Genomic DNA, 21,874 nt, shown 5'->3' on the forward strand with positions numbered 1-21,874 from the left:
ACTACTTCCGGATGTTGAGACGGAATTTCTTTTGAATTAATTTCATCCCATTGGTTCCAGTCCATCTCTCTGGGGCAAGAGAGAACAACTCTGCTCCATCCTCTATATGGCACCCTTTTAAATACTTGAGATCCCCTCTTAGTTGTCTCCTCTCCAGGCTAAACAGACCAAGCTCCCCCAACCTTTCCTGATACGCCTTGGTCTCCATCTCGGTTCCCTTTAGACTTCATGACTAGTTGCACCTGATGAACTTTTCCTCTATAAGGAAATCTCACTATTTGAAGAGGACATGGCTTTGGGGCTGGGCTATGGAAAGACACCAGAAACGGCAGAAACCAACCCAGACACAACCCCGAAATAATCCTGTTGCTGCTATTATCGAACAGTCATCATGTATTCTTTATTCAACATAGAAAAAATTAGTACAAACCCTGTTAAATTCTATACAAAGCACCACAAGGGTAAGGGATGAGACCACACTGGAGAGTCTCTCGCGTTTACGTTGAGGGGATGTCAAAATTGGCACCACGGAACTGATGCAAGGACAGGCGTACAAAACAGGCCGTGGGGCCCAATGAGACCGTACAAATATATATAGGTGTGTTTGTGTTTTCATTCAATATGTCTCTTCCCCCCTTCAGCCAAGGCCTCATGTGGCAGGAAGAGTAATTCAGAAGCCCAACAGATACAAACATTTCTGTCCAGGATAGTTGAAAGAAGGAAAATACTTGGGGTTTTCTGCCACAATGGCATAAAATGGAGGATAAGCACATATTGGTGTATGACTTATGTGCATTCTTGAAGGGTGGGGGGATTTCATAGATGAGAGAGCACGACAGTAGAGGTTAGAAGGCCCATGGAAGTTCTGAGGCCCAGCCCAAAATCTGCTCTGATTAAGGCCCTGGCAATTTGCTTGGCTACCACTAGATGGCGATGTTGACAGGGGAGAGGAGAAAGGACATTCTACCTCAGGGAACTTTATCCCCTTCACCAACAAGAGGTGGTGCTAGAAAATGCTGTGCTTGGCTGTAATGAAACCACCTCCTAAGTGTCCCCAAAGTCGAGAGAAACTAATGTGTCCCAAATGGTCTGATATCACCCAGAAGCTATAGCGACACGCTGAAGTCATGATGCTCTGGTTTTGGAATAAAACTCTATGGTTAGAAGTTAATTCTACCATAGTTTTGCACAAAAGCCAGACTGTCACCCCCTGGTGTCCCCAACTTGCCGACGTCACTTCTGGGCAACTTCAGCAGACTGCGTCGTTCCTCCTCACCCCCCACCGGCAGCCAGAAAGACCTGAGAACCCATCCCATCCTAATAGTTTCCTTGCATCTCAACATTACAGCTGTCGTCTTCACCATCATACGAACAGTCAATAGTTGAAGGGAGTTTGGACTCCAGAAAATTTATACTTTAAAAAAATCTTTGTTGGTCTCTAAAGTGCTACTAGATTAGAAGGCTAGGCTCTCTTCTGTCACACCCAAGCCACAATCTGAAAAGTCAACATTGTCCCATTGGTGGTCAGACATTACGTACTGTGCTCCCTCAGCCAATCACTGAACAGGTAATAGAACTCTCTCAAAGGGGCAGAAAAGACCCAGCATTCCATTTGCCTTCGATCCAATCTGCCTCACTGATTAAGGTGCAACTGGAGATGGTGTCAACCGGAAGGACAAACCACGGTTTCTCCTCCAGGTTCTGAGTCGGCTTGGCCAGTTAAACCACCGATCTCACGGGGATGAAAAATCATCCTTACGTCTCATTGCGTGGACTAAGATTCACTCCTGATCCAGGGTTACTACTGTTGAGTAAAGGCAGCAGCACAGACAGCATTCTGGCCCAGTTGGAGAGGAAAGAATCTGGACTAGGATGGAGGCACTAATCTTAGGAGGAGCTCTTAAGTAACTCAGGTCCCACAAGGAATTAAAATAATGATCATAATAGAGTTGGCATTTCGATTCACCCAAAGCAGGTGGCCTGCAACCTTTAAGGAGAGTGAAGTTTCCTGGGTAGGTGAAGGAAGGGGAACGGGACAAGACCGACTTGCAACCAGCTCAAGAGGAGCTGAAGTCACTGCTCCTTGGGGGGCACGAAGGGGAGCAGGGTCTCAGGCACGCCTCAGCGACCGGGCGGATAGCTGACATCAGACAAGTTTCTTTCCTCCTCTTCCTGCGCTGTCAGTCTACGGAGTCGCAGATCTCTTCCACAGCGGTGTTAAAGGCATGGGGCTGGTCGGCGTAGACGTGGTGGGAGGCACCGGGGATAGCCTGAGGAGAAACCAAACAGGGAGTGGGGGGGGGGTCAAAACCTGCCCCAAAGGCTGTTGGGCTAGTGGTGCATCTTGGTACTTGGGCTATTTGTTCATTTATTATTATTTATTTTATGGCGTGTGTGGTGTTGTCTGACATGTGGGCATGGGACGTTCGGAGGTGGTTTACCATTGCCTGCTTCCATGTCATGACCCCTAATGTTCCCTGGAGGAATTACAACCCAAATCCTTGGAGGTCTCCCATCCAAATACTAGCCATGCTTAGCTTCCAAGAGCTCATGGGAATTCAGAAGCCCTGAGAATTACGAGGACTGAAGTCCACTTTGGGGAAACGCGTTCCCCAAACACAGACTTCACCCTTTTCTCCGTCGCCGATTGCCAAAGCTCTCACCATGTCATTGACGTAGCTCCCCGGCCGCAGTTGCTTGACCTTCTCCCCAGTGCTGGTGTCGATCCAGGAGTTGGCACCGTAGATGAGGGTGATGGGCAAGTCACGCTGCACCAGGTGGATGCGCTGCAGCATGGGCCGCCGGGCCCACCCGAAGGCCTCCATCATAGCCTTGAACCCTGCCTCGCCACTGGGGGTGAGGAGACATAAAGAAAGGAGAGGGTCGTTAGCGGCGATGGGGAAAAGGGACCTTCTCGGCCATTCATGTTCACTTCTCCAGGCATGGCTGCACGGATAGAAGACACGGCAAGTGCATTCAAACTTCTTCAGACTCTGTTGGCATGCAGATTTTTCGGATTGGACAGGTTTCATCCTCCAACATACAGTATATAGTATCGGCTATATGTTAGTAGATTACTATATTGATCTGGACCCCGGATGCTGAGTGACCACCGTATTACAGCGATGCAGAACCAGGGCTTGCCGTTATCGATAAAAAGGCTTTTGCGATTTCAGCCTAGCCCTGAGTCACAGTTAATAACATTTAGAAAGAGAGATGGTTTTCTGTACCCTGCTTTCCACTACCTAAAGGTCTCCCAAAGTGACTTACAATTGCCTTCCTTTCCTCTCTCTCCACAACAGACAACCTGTGAGAACAGCTCTACCAGGACTGTGACTGGCCCCAGGTCACCCAGCTGGCTGTACGTGGACGAGCAGCAAATAAAACTCGGCTCGCCAGATTAGAAGCCGCCTCTCTTAACCACTACAGCAAACTGATTCTATGATCTGGAAGATTAATGGAGTTGCAGGAATAGACAAGTTCCATTTGCCTTCTTCAAATTTCCATTTTTTAAAAATACTACACGCGATTAACCAGAAACGTCTGCCCCTCCTGAGCCATCACTGCTTTGCCCTGGCCCAAAACCTCACTGATTAGTCCCGTGAGCAAATCATTCCTCAGAGAAGCTAAGAACTGCCCTGACTGTGCTACGGAGTAACGCTGGGATTCTGCGAGCCCCCAAAGAAGGTTTCTCCGATGGAATCGCGTACAGAAAGATGGAGACCGCTGTGGACATTGGAAACAAGGCGAGATGCGCAGCGCATGTGTTGAAGGCCTTCTTCCGAGTTGGTGGGGAAGTGACACGTAGCAAGAAAGAAAGGCGGTCAGGGACCGGGAGCGCTCTCACCTGGGCGACTGGGCATTGCAGTGGTAGATGTATTCCGAGATGGTATCATCATCGAAGAAATCGGCAAACTTCTGCTTGAAGTCGGGACGGAAGCGCTGCACCAGCCCGGGGCCTGGAGAGGAGGAAGAGGAGCAGCGAGGATGGTTTTATATCGCCCCAAAGAGAGGGAAACCAGAAAAGAGGACAGAAAGACAGTCCTGCAAGGCCTGTTCACTTAAAGTTGCAGCGGACAATTTAGGACTGCCAAGAGCCGTTTGCTGCCAAGTTCGCATTTTTGAGGGGAATAGTGTTCTTCCCTCTGCCTCGGGGTTCTCGCAGTGTACGTGTGAGCTCTTGTCAGGATCTGCCTGGCTGCCAGCCTCCTGTCATGTTCATGTTATGTCATTCTATTTATTGTCACCTGTCAGTGAGGAGTGGCGCCTGGGAAACTTAATTGGTTTTATTGCTTTGTGTTGCTGGGTAGTCATTTGAGTAGTCTAATTGGCAGTTTTCTCTTGGGAGGATGGAACTGTGGGAGAGGGGAGCTTGGACGTTATCGGTGAGGCCAGCCTCGCGTCAGACTCACACGAATGATGCCATGTGCATTTGGGCACAAGGCTAGTTTGCGCGCTTTTCCTGGGAACAGGCGAAGCCCGCCTTTTGTCAGGGTTTGAGGGGTTTTATTGATCAGTGTACTGCCTATCGAATTAGTTTCAGCAAGAGTCGCCATGAGTTTAGTATCGCGACCTCAATAAACTGCTTTTGCTGCTAAGGCAAGTACAAAGACCAACATCAGCAAATGAGGATTTGACAACTGCAAAGTCCGCTTCCTGCCTTCCTTTCTCCCCAGCCCTCTCCCTCCTCCCCGCCCCCTCCATTCCCATTTCTGGCCAGCTTCACTCACCCCATGGTCCAGCAGCTCGTAGCACGGCCAGAGGGTTGGACCGTCCCAGCACCGTTGCCACCGCCTTGATCCAAGCCGGGGCGCTGCGCACCTGACCCGGGTCCGTCGGCCGCACTGGGAAGCCCCAGGGGTCCACAAGGATCAGATGTTTCACCCTGGGATAGGAGAGGAATGGAAGGACAAGTTGAGACTCCCAACACAGAAGTCAAAACGCAGTCTGGGCCTTTAGGAACTAGGAACGCTGTCGCACAAAGAGAAACAGTGAGCTTTTTAACTATCTTTTCTCTCTCTCATACTGCAGTTTGACTTTTGCACTGAAACAGAATCTAGCATTTCTTACACACAAGGATTCACCATTAGATGTTCTTATGGTTCTTTATTGAATTGCATGCTTTGAACTGAGGAAGGTTCCGCTTGCCCTGATAGGCAAGTATATTCTACAAGCAATTTCAATCTTAACAAATAAATACTTTATTTTCCAAGGAAAATACTTTGTCAACGATTGCTTGCCTTACTTTTTATTGTACTTTACACAATGTAATTTCTTATGAAAATACCCTCAACATCTATTCTCTGGTGCACCCTTGGTCACTTCCTGTTTAAAGCTCCTGGTGTTTCCTCTGACCACACTCTTCCCCTCTCCCACACGCATCCCTCCCACCAGATGCCAGGCGACTGCCCGGCCACCCTAGCCCACGGACCCACAGACAACACTCACCTCTCTGGGTACTGCAAACTGTAGGAGGCCGCCAGGAATCCCCCAAGGCTGTGGCCCAGCAGGATCATGCTGGGGATGCCCATCTCCCGGCGCCAGGCCTCGATGGAACTCACAAACTCCTCTTCCGCCCCCTGGGCGTCGTGGGGGAAGGGGGGTCGGGAGCTACGTCCGAAGCCAAGGAGGTCAAAAGCGTGGAGGGGGCGACAGGTGCTCAGGGGATCCAAGTTGAGGATCCAGAGCCCCACGCCCCCACCAAAGCCGTGCACCATCACCAGGGGAGTGCGCCCCTTGCCCCGCTCCGGGGACAACGATACGGTCCAGATCTTGTTCTGGTTGGGGAGGGATATGTAGCGAGCCACAAATCGGTTCTGGAGGCCTGCAAAGATTGACGAGAAAGTGAGGTGAGCATTTCTGGCGTCAGGCTGCTTAATTCTGGCCACTCCGGGAAAAGGTATCTTTATACCCATGAGACCTAAAAGCATTTGGTGTGCCTGTGGGACGGGGGTGCAGGGTGAATCAGGACGAAGAAAATGAACCACAAGAAATCACATTGTGTTTTCAATTCTGTTAGCGGCCCATGTGAAGATAGAACATCACTAACCAAATGGACCGGGCTGTTTTGAGATAAGCCGTGCAAACATGAACCACCCTTTCCGCCTCCACGTCAACCTCCCAATGGAGTTACCAACCTGGGAGGTTGCTTTCTGTTATATAAAAAAAGGAAGAAACCACTCAATAATTAATAATATACCATAATTTCCCTCTCTTCCTTGGGGCAGAGGCCAGCCGCCTTTTCACCACTACACAAGCCTGAGGTTGGGGGGAGATCCTCGTCTTACCATAAAGTTCCTGGCAACTCCTAGAGCTACCATTTGTCACTTCTGGGTCACTCTAGGACACTCAGAACTCTATAGTAAGAAGTTGCTGTTTTTCCTGGGGCACTGTCTCCCACTGCCATCTCGGCCGGGCAGTACTTACACTGCAAGATCCGCGTTTCCACATTCTTCAGGTGGGACATGGAGGTGGGGCGCCAGGCAGGGAGCCAGCCCCCCAACCAGCCGTGGGACCTGCAGGAGGGGACAGAGGAGGGTACGGGTGGATGGATCAGGGTGAACGGGTCCACAGAGGGAAAAGAGAGACAATCAAGAAGAGGTCCTCCGGAGAGAAAGCTGAAATTCATGGCAAGCTGTAGCCATTCTGTGACATCCAGAGGAAGCGCAAAACAGACCAGGAGCAAATCAGGCCTCTGTTGTCCAATTGCAATCAGACAAATGGGAAAAAGAGGCCTTGATTACTCAAGGGCTCCCTTCCAGTAGGGGCAAATGATCAATAATCGCAAGGTCGCCCTTTTACGGTCAGCAAGGATGGAAAACATTCAGGATTGGACTCCTATGGGCAGAGTACAGACTCCTACAGAGTACAGACTCCTACCCCTACAGAGTACAGACTCCTATGGGCAGAGTACAGACTCCTACAGACTCCTACATTCACAGGGAAGCCAACTTTTTGCAAATGGGCCAGGGGTGGTTCAAAGCTCGACCCAACAACATCTAGAGACCTTGAGCCTTGAAAGCAGATAAGAACTGTGGATCACAAAGCCTAAGATCTCAGTCTCGCGTCAGCTAGAGACGTGTTGGGCCCTCTCGGGGAAACCACTCCTGCACAGCCCTCCAATCCTCAGACAGGGATGCCAGCCAGTCTTACACAGCAGTGTATTTGGGACTGTTCAGCCAGGAGAAGAGGGGGCTGAGAGGGGACAGGATAGCTCTCTTGAAGTCCCAGAAAGGTCATCACTTGGGGGAGGGCTGGGAGTGGTTCCTTAAAGACCAACATTTTATTCAAGGTGTAAACTTCCGAGTTTACAGAATATTTCCGCAGGCACAATGAAATGGGAATTGCAACTCCACAAATACAGGCAAAGGGTGGGAAACGAATTAGTGCAAAGCATAATGAAGATGTTTATCGGATTCAAAGGCCTTACAAGAATAACAAGCTACGGTTATAGGGTTATCAGGTTTGGATCTGAACCCTTTATTCTGTTTTTCTGCATTGCGAAGAATTCTTCAGCGCTAAGTGAATAACATCACCTGGTAAATATTGTTTTATGGTTTTTATTAATAATATATTTATGTTTGTGGAATGATTGTCGTACACTGCCCTGAATTACAAGAGAGGGTGATGTATAAACTAAATTAAATAGATAACAACATGCCCTTAAGCTTTCGTTCAAGAGGTAGGGTAGCTTTTTTCTCTCTCTGGCTTCAAGCGTGTCCTTTTGTGCATTCAGTTTGGAAACAGAGCTGAGAATCCAGAGGTCCCCCCCACTCATTCACACCCTTACGCCTTTGCTATCCGCTGACTGCATTGCAAACAGCATTTCTACTGTCTCAGGGCAACGGAAACAAGGAAGTCGCTCAGGATTTCAGACAATTGCATCAGCTGACCCCTTCCCTGCGAAGCAGGAAAACAGAGCTGCTCTCCGTGCAACCTGGTGACAAGGCCAAGTGGACTGCTGAGTCATTCTACCTGCCCTTCGATCTGCTGAGTCACTCCCCATTCAGGGTTTCCAAGCGGGATTCCTCCACTTTCTCCCAAAACCTCCCCTGATACCAACTCCCAAGGTCCATTGCATCACTTGGCAGTAACCTACAAAGAGTATGTTAATTTCATTTTTTCAGTGTTGCCTAACTTCCTTTTTCTCTTCCCCTCGCCCAAGGACAGTCTTGTTTTCCTCGTCCCTAGAGAAATCCAGAGATCTACTGAACTGAGTTCATCCCTGTATGGACAGAGTACTCTTCTCTTTCCAAAAGAGCTTCCCCTCCCCCCCAAAAAAATTCTGAAGGAGCCCCTCTTGCTTACAAATGAAACTCCTCCAGTGCTGTTATGAAGGGGGTACTTTAATCAGTGGCCAAGTGGGGTACTCTGCCCATGCTCAGATGCGCCATGACACATATTCCAGCCCTAGCACCAAAAGCAGGGTGAAATAGGGTCACAGCCGATCAGCGCCTGGCTCAATGCACCCAGCATACTTTTCTTTGCAGCCTGTGGCTATTTCCTGTTTTGTTTTGTAAGAATAACTCTCGGGATTCCACCAGCACGAATACAGCTGCCCCTTAATCTTATTTCCTTCGCTACATTTCCCCCGGAATTTAACACATACAAATGGTGACCTTAAGAACTCAGCTTGTTATTTTTGTTTCGGTTATGTTTGGTCCTTATAAATATCTTAATTACGCAGCATGTTACTTTATTACTGCCCACCCTCTGCCTCTATGTCAAGGCTGAGGAAGTTCTGTTTCACTGTTCTCTGACGACATGTGCCTGCACATGAAAGCTTCTACCTTGAATAAAACAGCATTGGCCCTCGAGATTGTTTGACATCTCTTTCGATCCCTTCCCTCTCGCCTTTCCTTCCCCCTTCTGTTTCTTTTTGAAGTGTGTTGCCCTGTTCTGCACAGAACAGAAAAACAGTTCGACTCACAAGAGCAATGGGGGGGGGTGGCTGTCTTTCCTTCCTCAGCCACAACCACAACAAAGCATCAGACTCACACACGCCTTGCAAACCTCTCTCAGTCCCAGCCCCCAAAAGAAGCTGAGGCCAGCAGCAGCAGCAGCAGCATACAATCCTCAAGTCCAGGAGTGGCCAAACAGCGGCCCTCCGGATGTCCAGGGTCTACAATTATAGCACTGGCGGGGGCTCATGGTAATTGTAGTCCACATTCATCTGCAGGGCCACCTTTGGGAATCTAGCCCGATTTGGCCACCCCTAAGAGGGTGTCCAAAAGCCAGGAGGAAACCTCTGGGCAGCTTGGTCCACCTGTAGAAGCAGGATCATGCAACTCCATGCAAAACAACAACTTTCTCTCCCCACTTCCCCCCCCCCCGGGCCTTTTCTCCATTAACTCTCTTTTCAGAGGAGATGGCAGATCCAGAAAAGGCTCTCTTCCCTCCCCCAGGAAAACCAGACTCACGACTGCTCAAGGTCTTCCTCCATTCCTCTCCAGGAAGGGATACATCACAACAGCTGGCTAAGGGAGGCGTGCCGGACTTGGAGCTTGGGGGCGGGGTCAAGTGACAGCGAGGGGGCGTGGTTTACATTTTATGAATGGCTTGGGGAAAGGCTGCTTGTGTAACCCGCCTGCCGGGTTATGTAAGGGGGGCGGGAATGGGGGGGAAAGGCAGAGAGGGCGAGCCCAAAAGAGAGAGCTTTCCCCCCCGAGGCTCCCTCTGCTCGCCGGGTGGATGAGAAAAGAGGGGAGGGAGGGGGAGGCTCCCTGCCCTCCCCCTACAGGAGGGGGGGGGGTTGCAGCATCATAAAGAGGGGAGGAGTCTGGCGGGAGGCGGGTTTTTGCAATGAGGGGGCAATCTGGGGGAGGGAGCAGAATGAAGAAGCCCCTTGAAGACACACACACACACACACACACACCCGAGTTTGATTCCAGATAGTACAATAAAATCAGAGCTTTCGGGTGCACAGCCCACTTAGTCAGATGCAAACTGCCTACCCAGAAAAGCTTCTACCTTAAATTAAGCAAATTGAAACTTTGTTCTGCTGCTTTAGACCAACGCGACAACCCATCTGGGGAGGAGGGAGGAGCCGCAAATAGGACTTTCTGGACTGAAGGGTTGTGGAGGACCGGATTGCTGGGGGGGGGGGGGGTTGTAAGGATCGGGACCCAGGAGAGATTTTTCCTGGTGAAAATTCGTGCCTTTTAGCAGAGGTTATTCAGACAGGGCAGTTTCTGAGCACAGGCAAAGCGCCTTCTCCGGGCCACGGCCTGCCACTAGCAATGGGATCGTCTTGAAATGGCAAGGTATGGACAGCTGCAGTGGGTTGTGTTATCCATGCTTGGAATATCACCATAAGGTCAGCACGGATTACGGACACGGGAATTTGCAAATATTCGCACGCGTGCAATCTTGTGGGTTCTTGCAAAGATGCCCTTTTGAATGCATTGTTTGCATTAAGAGTCCTGACTCATTACCTGAAGGTGAGGAGGAGATCCGTTTCCCTGCGCTTGCGTACTTATCATTTATTCTGATTAGCCTTAGTCCAGCCTTATTCAAGTGCAAGGGCAGGGGAAAGGGGATGACCCGCATGCGCATAATGTCATATCCTACTCCTGGCGTGCAGTGATACCGTGGGGAGCGGGCTGCACACGTGTACACCACCACCAAGCACTTTTAAAGCACCCTAAAGGTGCACACCCCCGCGCACTTCATTTTCAAGCCCACCATCTTTTGCTTTCCTCCCCTCTCTCTGCCCCAAAGACACAGCCCTCTAAGGATGACTGTACAACACATGCGCAAAAGGCAGCCCAACACAGCCATGGCGCCGGGCGACATCCAAACCCAGAACTACGCATGCGCATCCCGTCCGGAGCACATGCGCAAAGGCAGGCCCATACGAGAAACGGCTCCCTCGGACGAGATAGACGAACTACGCATGCGTCCTGGGGAGCGACGCGTTCACCACGCATGCGCTCCCCGCGCAACGACCCCGGAAGTGCTTCGTTTTTCCCTTCCGTCCAGCTGGGCTTGCAGGAGAGAGGACCGGCCGAGAGCGTCGTGATGTCTGGGGCGGCTGCGGGGTCGGCGGGCTCCGGGGCCGGGTCGGTGGGCTCGGTGGTGCGGCGCTTCCTGGCCGAGTACAGCAGCGGGACGCCGAGCCGGCTGAAGGTGCTGGACGCCTACCTGCTCTACGTCATGCTGACGGGCGCGCTGCAGTTCGGCTACTGCCTCGGCGTCGGCACCTTCCCCTTCAACTCCTTCCTCTCGGGCTTCATCTCGGCCGTCGGCAGCTTCATCCTGGGCGGTGAGCCGCGCGGCCGTAGCCATGGCGACGGGGAGGGGCAACGGTCCAGGTTGGGGGGGGGAGATGGCGCGCGGCGTTGCTGTGACAACCGTAGAACGGTCGCGTGTTCGGGGGGGTAAGGGGGAAAGCGCCTCCATGGCAACGGAAGGGGCGGGGCCGGGCGTCTCCGTTCCGTGGTGTGGGTGGGGGAGGCGGCCTCTGAGCACGTGCAGAGTGCCCCTTCCCTTCTACCCTCTAATGCAGCATGTTTGGTGAACGAAGCTATTTGGTCGTTCTTGCTGTTCCTTATTATCTTTGCAGCAAGCAGGCAACAGGCAGATGCAGAATCTGTAAAGTTAAAATGCCTGTTAATTTTAAAAAGCTACACGTTACATATCATCAATATATATTTTTGCTATAATAAAACTGGAGTCCAATAGGACCTTTCAGGCCGTCAAAGGTTTATTAATGCACACGAAAACTCACACCTTGAATAAATCTTTGTTGGTCTTGAAGTTGCTATTGGTCTCCATTTGTGCTGGGCTGCTTCAGACCAACACGGCCTCCCACTTGAATATATATGCTATGAGGTCATGACTGCTTGTGTGTTGTGCCACAAATTGTATTGTACCTCCATTTTTCTCCATTTTCATCGTAAGTCCGCCCTGAGCTGCAAAGGAGGGAGGTTTATAAGTATAATGAAATAAATAAAAATAATAATAAATATGCCTCACAATTATCTTCCCCCTCCTCTTTTCAGTTTGTTTGAGGATCCAGATCAACCCGCAGAACAAAGGGGAGTTTCAGGGCATCTCCCCAGAACGAGCCTTTGCTGATTTTCTCTTTGCCAGCACCATCCTCCACCTTGTTGTCATCAACTTTGTGGGCTGACCAATCGGTGCGTATTCCCAGGAGTGATTTTCAGCATTGGGAAGGAAATGGCCTCTGAGCAGGAATCTACAGATACACTTGCTTAGTTATGCTCTGATTCTCTGTCCTCTTCAGTCTGGAAACAGACAGGAGGATCTCATGCCTTGTACTGATTTCAGCAAGGGCCAGAGAAGTTCCAAGAGAATCTATTGGTTGGAGTGGCTCTAGAGCTGATACAAGAAGGCATTTCTTGCCATCTGGAACTGGAGAAAAATGAGACCCTCCCTTGCCATGGTGCTGGGCCCTTTGAAACTCAGTGGGACAAACAGTTGGACAGAAAGTGCCAGCAGAGTTTAGACATGAGAAGAAAATAGAGCACAAGGCTGTTTTAAAAAATTAAAGAGTTTTGTTTAGAGGTGAAACAGATTTGTGTGGAAAAGGGAGAGAGAGACCTAACTAACTCTTTTGTTGTCTGTCCAACTGCTGTCCTGGAGGCAAGCAGAGAGGAAGTGTGCTCTAAAGCTATCAGGAAGTTCCTAATCTATGCTGAATATACTTCTCCTGTGCCCCCTGCAGGACATGCTTTATATGCAACATGCACACTGTCCATCTTGCTTATTCCAGCAGAAAGTTTGTCTGGCAGCTAAGGCCTGGCAAATGTAATTGAGGCAGAGCAGAGAAAGGACTGAAATTTTGAGGGAGATTTGAGTGCTATGAGTCAGCATACTTTGATGACCCCTCTGTGTGTGATGAAAGTATTGGTAAATGTCCATGTTATATTTCTATTCATTTCTAAGGCCCTTATCTTGGGAACAGGAAGAGAAGGATCCAGAAACCCCCATAGGGCTATAGTCCTCACTTTCTTTCTCTCCATTTTCCTTCTTAGGTCTTGGACGTGTCTCACTCACTGAAGCCCCTGATGAACAGGCATGCAGTGAATCACAGACTGATTTGTTCACGGGGAAAAGGAAAAGTAGTCCTGCTCTGCCTTCCGTTTCTATGACAGCCAATAAACCTCCTTTGTTATATCTTTTGTATCTCGTGTCTCGGCGATAGGTGGAAAGGAGAACCTGATAAAAGGATGGGTTTGTTGAGGCCCCCAATTGTGGGCAGAAGACAAAATATCTAGCAAAATATCCCATATTTCTTCCATATTGCAAAGCACACAAGTTTTTCCTTCACTCCCTTCGAAAACCCTGTGTGGTAAATAAAGCTGGGAGAGAGAAACTGAGTATCTCCGGTCACCCAGGGAATTTAAGGGCAGAGGGAGACTTGAACCCAGGTCCCACTAACCCTAACCCCAAAAAACACCTCAGTGAGTATCCTTGAGTGTTATACTTTGAGGCTAGAGATTATCTCTGGGACGTCCGTGAAAGTAGGTGGTGGAATTGCCTTCACTTGAAGTTTTTAAGAGGAAACTGGCTGAGCAACTAAAAGGAGAGTTTTTAAAGTCCCTGAGAAGTTGGGAGACTGGACAGGATGGCCCTTGGTGGTCTCCTCCAGCTCTGTGTGATTGTTAATTCTTCTGAATCAGAGCAGGCAAACACCACAAAATCCTCAGGCTATGGAAGGGATCATTGGGATGTAGTTAGTCCCTCAGCTTCCCTGGTGGACTGTTTTTGGTAGCCTTGTTTCTTCTTTTTCTTGGCAGTGTTTTTTTGTCTTTGCTTTTATTTTGCTGCCATCTGGTGTTGGTACCTGGGTATTACCTGGGCCGATCTTGGCTATCATTTCAGAGGGGGGGCATGTCGATCTGTAAAAGAGCTGGATGGATGTTGTAGATACAGATATCAGACGAAGCTCATGATTGTTCTTGCTGAAACTAGTTGGATAGGCATTAATCAGTATAACCCCAGAAACCTCACCCCCAAGTGAGAACAGGTAGGCTTCCCTCTGTTCCCAGGGAAAGCGCATGAACTAGCCTTGCCCCCAGGTGCACATGAAATTGTCCAAGCTCCCCTCTCTCACAGCTCCATCCTGCCAAGAGAAAATTGGCAAGCATTTAAAGTCAATTACCTTTCCCAGACCTCTCAACTGGCATCTGACAATACACAGAACGACAAGGGATATTGATAAATGACTGTACCACATTTATCATAGCAGAATGCTGACTGCCTGGCAGATCCTGCCACTCGTGGCACAGCCAATAATGAGATGGACACCCCTCAAGTGTAAGGGGGAAGAAGGAAGATGAGGTGGGAGCTCTCTATGAACACTGCACCCATTCTTGCAAAGACAACCGTAGGACCCACAAAATGTTTGAACTGGGTTTCGTTGCCAGGCATGGGAGACGGGGTTTTCTTAGGCCAAGCTGGAACTTTGGTGGTCAGACTTTCAGGAAATCAAAGACTTTGGAAATGCCTTTTAGTGCGCTTGGCTGTGCAATTCACAGTGAGCTTCACGCAGATAACCTGTCATTGGTGCCTGATCAGAGTCAGTGTATTTTGGACATGGAAAATGAGTGAGTAGGTGGTACAACCAAAGCCCAAGAGATCTCTTTGCCCCCCTTCTCAGCCCGCCCACAACTAAAGGGAGCCGCAAAGATATTCATAGTTCTTGCCGCTTTTGGGGGTGATAAACTTAGCTGTGTTTACCTTGTGCATTTGTGGTGGTTTGTGTTGTTCTCTTTTTCCACCGGTGCACCTGGAGTTTTGTTTGCAGCTTTGTGGTCTCCCACCTCAGCGGGAGATGCCATTTTCCCCTCCACCTTGTGGTTTAACGCCCTCCCTGTCCCTCCTTCCACGTGAGCTCGGCCACGTGCCGTCTCTCTTTGCCTCTCCACCTTGCTGAAATCGACACCTGTTCTCTAGAGGAAGTGGTTTCTGTGGCACGGGCTTCAAAGGCCGACCCAGATACGCCACTCGGCTGTGACGTCACGGAAACGTGGTGGTTGGCTTTGACCCATTTGGGGGCGGGGGGGGGGGAGAGACACGCTTTTTGTTTCCTGACTTGCTTGTTTTTTCCAGCATTCATGCCCTGGTGTGTGTATGTGTGTTTTTTGGGGGTGGGGAGATGCTTTTGAGAATTAATGTAAACAGCTGCTTTGTGGGTGGGGGGGAGGGTGAAAGCACCATTCTGAATGCTTAAAATAATCTCTCCTTCAGGGTAGTGTGGATCTTTAGATATGGCGTTGGCCTTTGACCCATAATGGCTAAACTTCAGAGCCTTGGTTCATGAGCTCAGCAGAGTGACTTGGTATACCTGGTCTTGCATTCCCGGTTAAACCACTGTTTTCATGGAAGGGTCAGGATAATGTGAACCTCACAGTAGTGTATCGCAGCCATCTGTGCTGGGGCCAGCTTTGTTTAACATTTTCATGAATGATTTGGATGAGGAAATAGAGGGTATCTCGATTACTTTTGCAGATGACATAAATTGGGTGGGGTGCCAAGTACTCAAGGAAAGGATTGCTATTCCAGGCAATCTGGATTAGGGTTGCATAAACCACCGGTCCGTTCTGGGAGGCTCTGCTTAAGTTCCTAACTGCTAAAGCACTCTCTGTTTTAGGATTATATCTTGTGCTTCGCAAGCAACATAGGGCAGTGCATGTGTTCAGACTGGGAAGGATAGGCTCATAGTCAAGGTTCCTGTCTGGATGGAATTTGAACCCGGGTCTCTGCAGTCCTAATCCAACCTCCAACCCACTCCACCAGCCTGATCATTCATTCATTCATTCTGTCAACGCATCTTTTCCCCAGGGAAATGTGCGAATTTCATCATTCTCTCCAGTTTCTTATCTTGAAGGTATGGTTCTACTCCTCCCCGCCCCCCCTGCCTTCCCCAAAACAGTCAAAAAGCATGGGGAAAATTAATTCAGAAGTGACATCAGGAACATGGAGGATCTGGGTTAAAGAAGCCTGAAAAAGCGACACTTCTGCAACACCTGGAAGTGACATAAGGGTATCATGATGTCAGGGAGATGACACTCTAGTTTTGGGACAAAACTCTATGGTAAGTGAATTCTACCGTAGAGTTTTGCCCAAAACCTAGAGCGTCACTTGCTGACATCAACAACATCCCTACGTCCAGGGATGTTTTCCCCCCAGGCTTCTCTCCCCACTCCCAGCAAGCCCCCTCCCCACAATCCGATGGGCCCAGCAACCCTCCCTGACAAGCATATATTGATTTCCAACTGACCATCATTTGGACTCTTCCGATTAAAAAACCCAAGCAAAACCATAAAGCACAAAACAGGCAGCGCAACTCAAGTATATACACCTTTACTGTTTCATAAAATAGAGAAACACACAATCAATTATGTTCCATGGAAGACACAATAATACAAGGAATGGGAGAGGATGTAGAGTTGGTTAAGAAATGTTGAGCTGAGTCTACAGTTCTTTCAGTGGCTGTGTGACCAGCAGAAACCGAGAAGATGACGTTTTTGCTAGCGTGGAGAAGGAGAAGGATGCAGCCTGGATCTTGCTCTTCTCCGTGGTTCCTCCCAGAAAGGGTAAGAGAGAACATATATCTGTTTTAGCAATTCTTCCACACTCATCTGTTATTCTGAAATAGAAGCGGGGGGGGGGGCATTGTAAACTATTCACATTCATCAAACACTGAGTAAGAGCCAGGGTGGAGAGTAAAACACACATAAAGATTAATTTTCTCCCCTCAGTTGTGCTAGTGTAGATATCAAAATTCTGGCCTCCCTGCCTAAAACATCATTCAATCCGCCATCAAATCTCATGAAATAATCACTCTTTCTCACTAGAGCAGGGTTTCGTGAAACCTGGGGTTTCTTGACAGCCCTGGAAGGGTTTCCTGAATAGGTGGGAGATAATTTAACTCCTCTCCGTTCAGCAAACCCAGGGCTGTCAAGAAACCCTAGGATTTCACAAAACCTTGTTCAAGAAAGCCTGGCTTTCCCTGGGACCTGACAGAAGGATTCCATATGTGTACAGCACAATTCTTATAAACTTTTTTTTTTGAACTTGCAAAGAGTGCCTGTGGCAGGAAAGCCATTTATAGTGAATATGATTTACGGGACCAACTCAGAACTATTTCAGCTTCCACCTCTCCTCTCTCCCATTCCATTTTCCTAAAGGTTTAACATGGCTCACCGTGTAAACCTAGCTTTGACCCACCTTGATACACAGAGTGGAGGGGAGAGCCACTTCCTGTCGAAAGAACTCTGTGCTTACCTTAGCAGGACCACAAGCGGAAAGTCAGAAGGAGGTTGATAGCAACCGATTTCAGGAAAATAACTCTCAGTCCCAACACCGTGATGGAAATGAAATTTAGTCTTTCATCTGCAAGAAAATGGGGAGAGGAGAATTGTCACTGGAGAACAAACTTCGGGATGCAAACTACAGTTTACGTGAGACTTGGACTGCCATTTTTATTTTGGGTCTAACACGCTACAGGTTCTAGGGCGGACGGAACAGGAATCTTGTGGCACCAGAAAGGTTGGGTCATAACTTTTCAGATATGCAAGCTCATGCAACTGGGTTAGTAGGGTCGCATCACGTGTGGAGCTGCCTTACAAGGTGTGGAGATGGCCACCAACTTGGCAAAGTTTAAAAGGAAGGGGTCAAATCCATGAAGGATGGGGCTACCATTGGCCACAGTGAAATGAATGCTGATAGTCTTTAAGGGGCCCCTGCCTGGACTTTTGCTTCCTTTGGCTACAGCAGACCATCATAACTATCCCTTTGCATGAATCCCTGCGGCAACGTACCTGTCTCAAACTCTTCTACAGGAGGACCATCAGCATCTGTTACAACAACAACAACAACAATCAGTATTGAGACTTTGGCAATGGAGCCGGGAGTGGGTTGGATTTGAGGCCGAAAAGGACCTCTTATTGCACTGCTGGAGAAATCAATAGATGTGGTAAAGTTTCTTCTAAGGTTGTTCATCTACCCCAAGGTGATCTTCCCATTGAGTGACCCCACTAAGGTTCTAATGATGCCTAGTATTCACTAGAGCAGGAGTGGCCAAAGGGGCTCATAGGAATTGTAGTCCGTGGACATCTGAAGAGCCACACTTTGGTCACTCCTTCTCTAGAGCATATGTACAACATACCCTCAACATCAGGGGTCCCTAACCTTTCTGAGCCTGAGAGCAACTTTAGAATTCTGAACTAGTTTTGTGGCAGCCACAAAATGGCAGCCTTGGTAGGCAGAGCCAGACAAAAAATGGCTGCCGTGCCACCCATCAAATCCCCAGTGGCCAATCAGAACCCTTCCTAGGCAAAATCCCCACCCCCTTTCAAAAAACTCTTGAGGGGTACCGAGAAAGGTGTGAGCAGGTGCCACGATACCCAAGGTGGTCGACCCCTACTCTTGGAGGGAAAAGCTCAGTGGGATCCAGGGAGGTTTGGAGCATGAGCACCTGGACTTCAACTAGGAGTCCAACCGCAGCACAAATGCCTTTAACCCCTATTTACCTTCCGTGAGGTCCGAGTAGGTTTTTCCTTTGTGAGAAGCGGAACAGCTGAAGTTGCCCGGCATGTCATCCCAGACGACTGTCCCGTAGCTGGCACCGTAGCTTGTAATCACGAAGGAGCTGCTGATGGACTCCAAGGAGCCGTTCAGGCCTGCCAAGATGTTGCCGGGCGAGTAGTCAGTGATGAGGCAAGCAGAAAGGTTTTCGTTGTCGCCTTTCCGCGGCTTCAGCTTATAGACGGAAGGTTCCGAATCCTCAATATCTGAAAGAGACGGAAAAGGCCATCAGGAATTAGCAACGGCGTCTCTAGTTAAAAAGCACCTCTCTGGGTTTGCAGTCTGTGCCAATTTTGCGTCCAGAATGAGCAGGTCACTTCTGTTCCCTTTTCCTTTTAAAAAATGCGACCATCGTGCTCCCTGTAGACCTGTTGGGGTTGCTTGTCTTCAGATCCTACATTCTCCTCGCCTGGTCCCCTGCACTTTTGAATCTAGAGTAGGATATTTTTTGTATACTTTTGAGTCACATATGCTACAGATCTTGCATGACCCAATCAATCCATCATGGTCAGGATTATTTGAGACTAGCAGCAGCTCTGTACAGTTTTAAGGAAATGTCTTTCACTTCACCCACTCCCTTCTCCTTTTCAATGGAGGTGCTGGGGAGTGAACCTGGCACAGTCCCCAGATGGCAAAGCCAAGACAGACTTGGTTCAGTCACTGCCTTGATCCTGCCTAAAAGGTTAGTATGTAGGTAGGAGAATGTGCAGGGTTGCTCAGGGGCAGGCAAACCATCCGTTATGGGAGTCACCATAAATTGTCACCATCAACCACCAGCTTGCATTGCCCACCATGTGTCCTTTCAATTTAATTTATCCTTTCTCCCCAAAGTAAGCCAGCTCTTGCTGCGAAAACCCACACAATAACAAAGCAACAAGGTCAAAAAGCAGCTATCAAGGATGACTACTCAGGAACAGAACAAATAAAAGGTTATGGGAATTAAGACAACAAGCCGGGGGGGGGAGGGTTATTTGGGCTCTTTGCAATGAATATCTAGAAATGCTTTAACAAGGTCTATCTACACACACAAACACACCTCCCAAAAAACGTTGTGTGTTTTTTACATTTGCATTTTTAAAACGTTTGCATTTTTAAACATTTGCATGTGTTTGTTTTCTTTAATATTGGTGTTTTCTGTACGACCAAAGGGCTTTTTTTCTGCTGGTAAAGCCAGTTTCCACGAAGGACCCGCAAAGTTCACACCTTCCCGTGGCTGTTTCGGTATGACTCTGAAGTCATGAGCTGAGCACGGCTGCTGTCGCCCACGCTTCCTGTTCTTCTGTAAAGTTTAGCACGAAGGCTTGTCAAACAGCTTGTCGAAAGAACAAAGTTGAAGTCCAGGGATGCTTTTAAGACCAGCCAAGTTTTATTCGGGGTATAAACTTTTGTGTGCAGGCACCCTTTACCAAATACCACAACGTTTTATGGAAGGAATAAGCTTTAGTATCTGTCCACGTACACGAAAGCTTATAACTCAAATACAACTTTGGCTCAAAAGTACCACTGAATTCCAACCTAGTTCTGCTGCTGTAGACCAGCACAGCTACCGACATAAATCTAGTATAAGGAACCATAAATATAAAGTCTTTTGAAAAAATTAGACTCATGAATTAAACCAATGGACGGCTGAATTTATGTTCAGTTAAGACTTTTTTTTTAGTTTCAGTGCTTTAATATAATGGCTACCCTGATGGAATGCAAATCACGTTTTCAGGAGATAGGATATTTTGGGTCGGTGTTCCAAGACTTAGATATCCTGCTATGCCTGAGTGAACCAAAGCCCTAAATATTAACAAAGGGGCAATTTGGTCCTGGCTGTACATAAAGATTCTTATTTACTCATCAGCTTCTACTGAAAGCTTTCCCCCCACTCAAATATGAACATCTCCCCCAAAATAGTTCACCCTGTTCTACAGGTGCTAATCAAATAATAAATTTGTTCTTCCATGTTGTCATTTTTGCTTTGATCATTTTTGTAATTGTTACTTTATCTCCCATTTACCACACTAGGACAATAGTAACTTAATCATTGTGATAATTTGGTGGAGCAATGGTCATTTCAGTTTAGTATTCTGGGCTGGATCCGGCCAGCCTTTTTACAGGTGAAAAAGAAGGGAGAAAGTTCCCTTTTAAAGGGAGCCACGTTCTGTCTTGTTCTGTTTAAAGGGAGCTGCGTTCTGTTTAAAGGGAGCCAGCATTGCTGTTGAACAGTGTTTGAATCCACATAGAATCACAGAGTTGGAAAGAAACTCCAGGGTCATCTACTCCAACCCCCTGCAGAATGCAGGGAAGTCACAACTACCTGCACACCCACAGTGACCCCAATTCCTTGCCCAGGTGATACCCCACGCCCCAACCAGAATCCCTGGCCAGTCTGTCCTGGAGGAAATGCGTTTCCTAATCCCAAAGTGTGACGAGCATTTCTTCAAAGCTTATACCTTGACTCAACCTTGGTTGGTCTTCCAAGGTGCCCCTTGGTTCTGCTGCTTCAGGTTAACACAGCTACAAACCTGAATTCCTGGTTGTTATTATTATTTTTACATTATTAGCTGGGATCCAAAAATGGTTGCTAATATTTCTAGACTCTCAAGAAAACAGATTGGAGTCCCCTCATTAAAACAGATTTTGCCATGCTGGATAGCCAAACTTAAGACTGGGCAGAGACTCAAAGGCAGATTTGTGAAGAGGAAAACGATGGGCCGTCTGTTGTTGAAAAGTCAAAGGTTAAAAATATTTGGGGGGGAAATGGGCATGTCATGCCAACTTACCAGGGAGAATGAAAAGTTTGGTCCCGGTGCCAAAGGTGGGCTTACCCAGTCCACCGGTATAAGCACCGTGAGACACACATCTACAAAATGGTGTCTCTCTCTGAGAATTGGCCTGCCTCGTGTCTCCTTGACATCTACCATTTGTGGAGGAAACATGAACATGTAGTCACATTTCAGAAGGAAGGATTTAGCATTCGGGTTCTTTTAAACTCTTTATGCCCCAACAGAAAAGACTTGATCTATCAGGACAGATACAATTTCACAAGGTGGATAGACGGGGTCAAAGAGACTGAGCTTCAAAATCAGGAATTCCTTGGTATAAATCTCACCCATGGCACGAACTAGCTAGACATCCTTAGGTGCTCCATGCTTGGAGCACTGCCCTGAGTCTGCAAATGAAAATTGCAATAATATTAACCTATTTCAGGTTTCAAATACTTGGAACAAATACCAAGTTGTTGTTACAGAAAGGGGCAAGATGGACAAAATAGAATTACATACTAATCTGTGTTATCCCTTATGATTTATGGTGACTGTGGGATTTTCAA

At 48.3% G+C, this 21,874-nt stretch overlaps 2 protein-coding genes and 1 gene segment (V, D, J or C); 1 reads left to right on the forward strand and 2 right to left on the reverse strand.

Annotated features, from left to right (window-relative positions):
• Window positions 1-381: 381 nt before the first annotated feature.
• On the reverse strand, window positions 382-9,702 carry ABHD4 (abhydrolase domain containing 4, N-acyl phospholipase B). Its single transcript, XM_077315178.1, has 7 exons — window positions 9,420-9,702; window positions 6,427-6,515; window positions 5,449-5,824; window positions 4,731-4,885; window positions 3,848-3,959; window positions 2,664-2,850; window positions 382-2,270 (listed from the first exon to the last, which is right to left on the reverse strand). Exons 1-7 carry the CDS (start codon window positions 9,440-9,442, stop codon window positions 2,181-2,183), a joined length of 1,032 nt encoding a protein of 343 aa, XP_077171293.1. The 5' UTR covers window positions 9,443-9,702; the 3' UTR covers window positions 382-2,180.
• A 1,209-nt stretch (window positions 9,703-10,911) lies between these two features.
• On the forward strand, window positions 10,912-13,140 carry DAD1 (defender against cell death 1). The gene is made up of 3 exons (XM_077315192.1): window positions 10,912-11,263; window positions 12,003-12,140; window positions 12,999-13,140. The coding sequence occupies exons 1-2, from the start codon at window positions 10,927-10,929 to the stop codon at window positions 12,131-12,133; spliced, it is 468 nt and encodes a 155-aa protein (XP_077171307.1). The 5' UTR covers window positions 10,912-10,926; the 3' UTR covers window positions 12,134-12,140; window positions 12,999-13,140.
• Window positions 13,141-16,480: 3,340 nt separating this feature from the next.
• LOC143826403 (T cell receptor alpha chain MC.7.G5-like) overlaps window positions 16,481-21,874 on the reverse strand; it is a 33,428-nt gene continuing 28,034 nt past the window's right edge. The window contains 4 exon segments of the V gene segment in view: window positions 16,481-16,618; window positions 17,257-17,364; window positions 17,793-17,828; window positions 18,504-18,764. Of these exon segments, the coding sequence occupies window positions 17,258-17,364; window positions 17,793-17,828; window positions 18,504-18,764 (404 nt within the window).

This window comes from Paroedura picta, chromosome 16, assembly GCF_049243985.1.
Source record: "Paroedura picta isolate Pp20150507F chromosome 16, Ppicta_v3.0, whole genome shotgun sequence".
NCBI classification, from domain to species: domain Eukaryota; kingdom Metazoa; phylum Chordata; class Lepidosauria; order Squamata; family Gekkonidae; genus Paroedura; species Paroedura picta.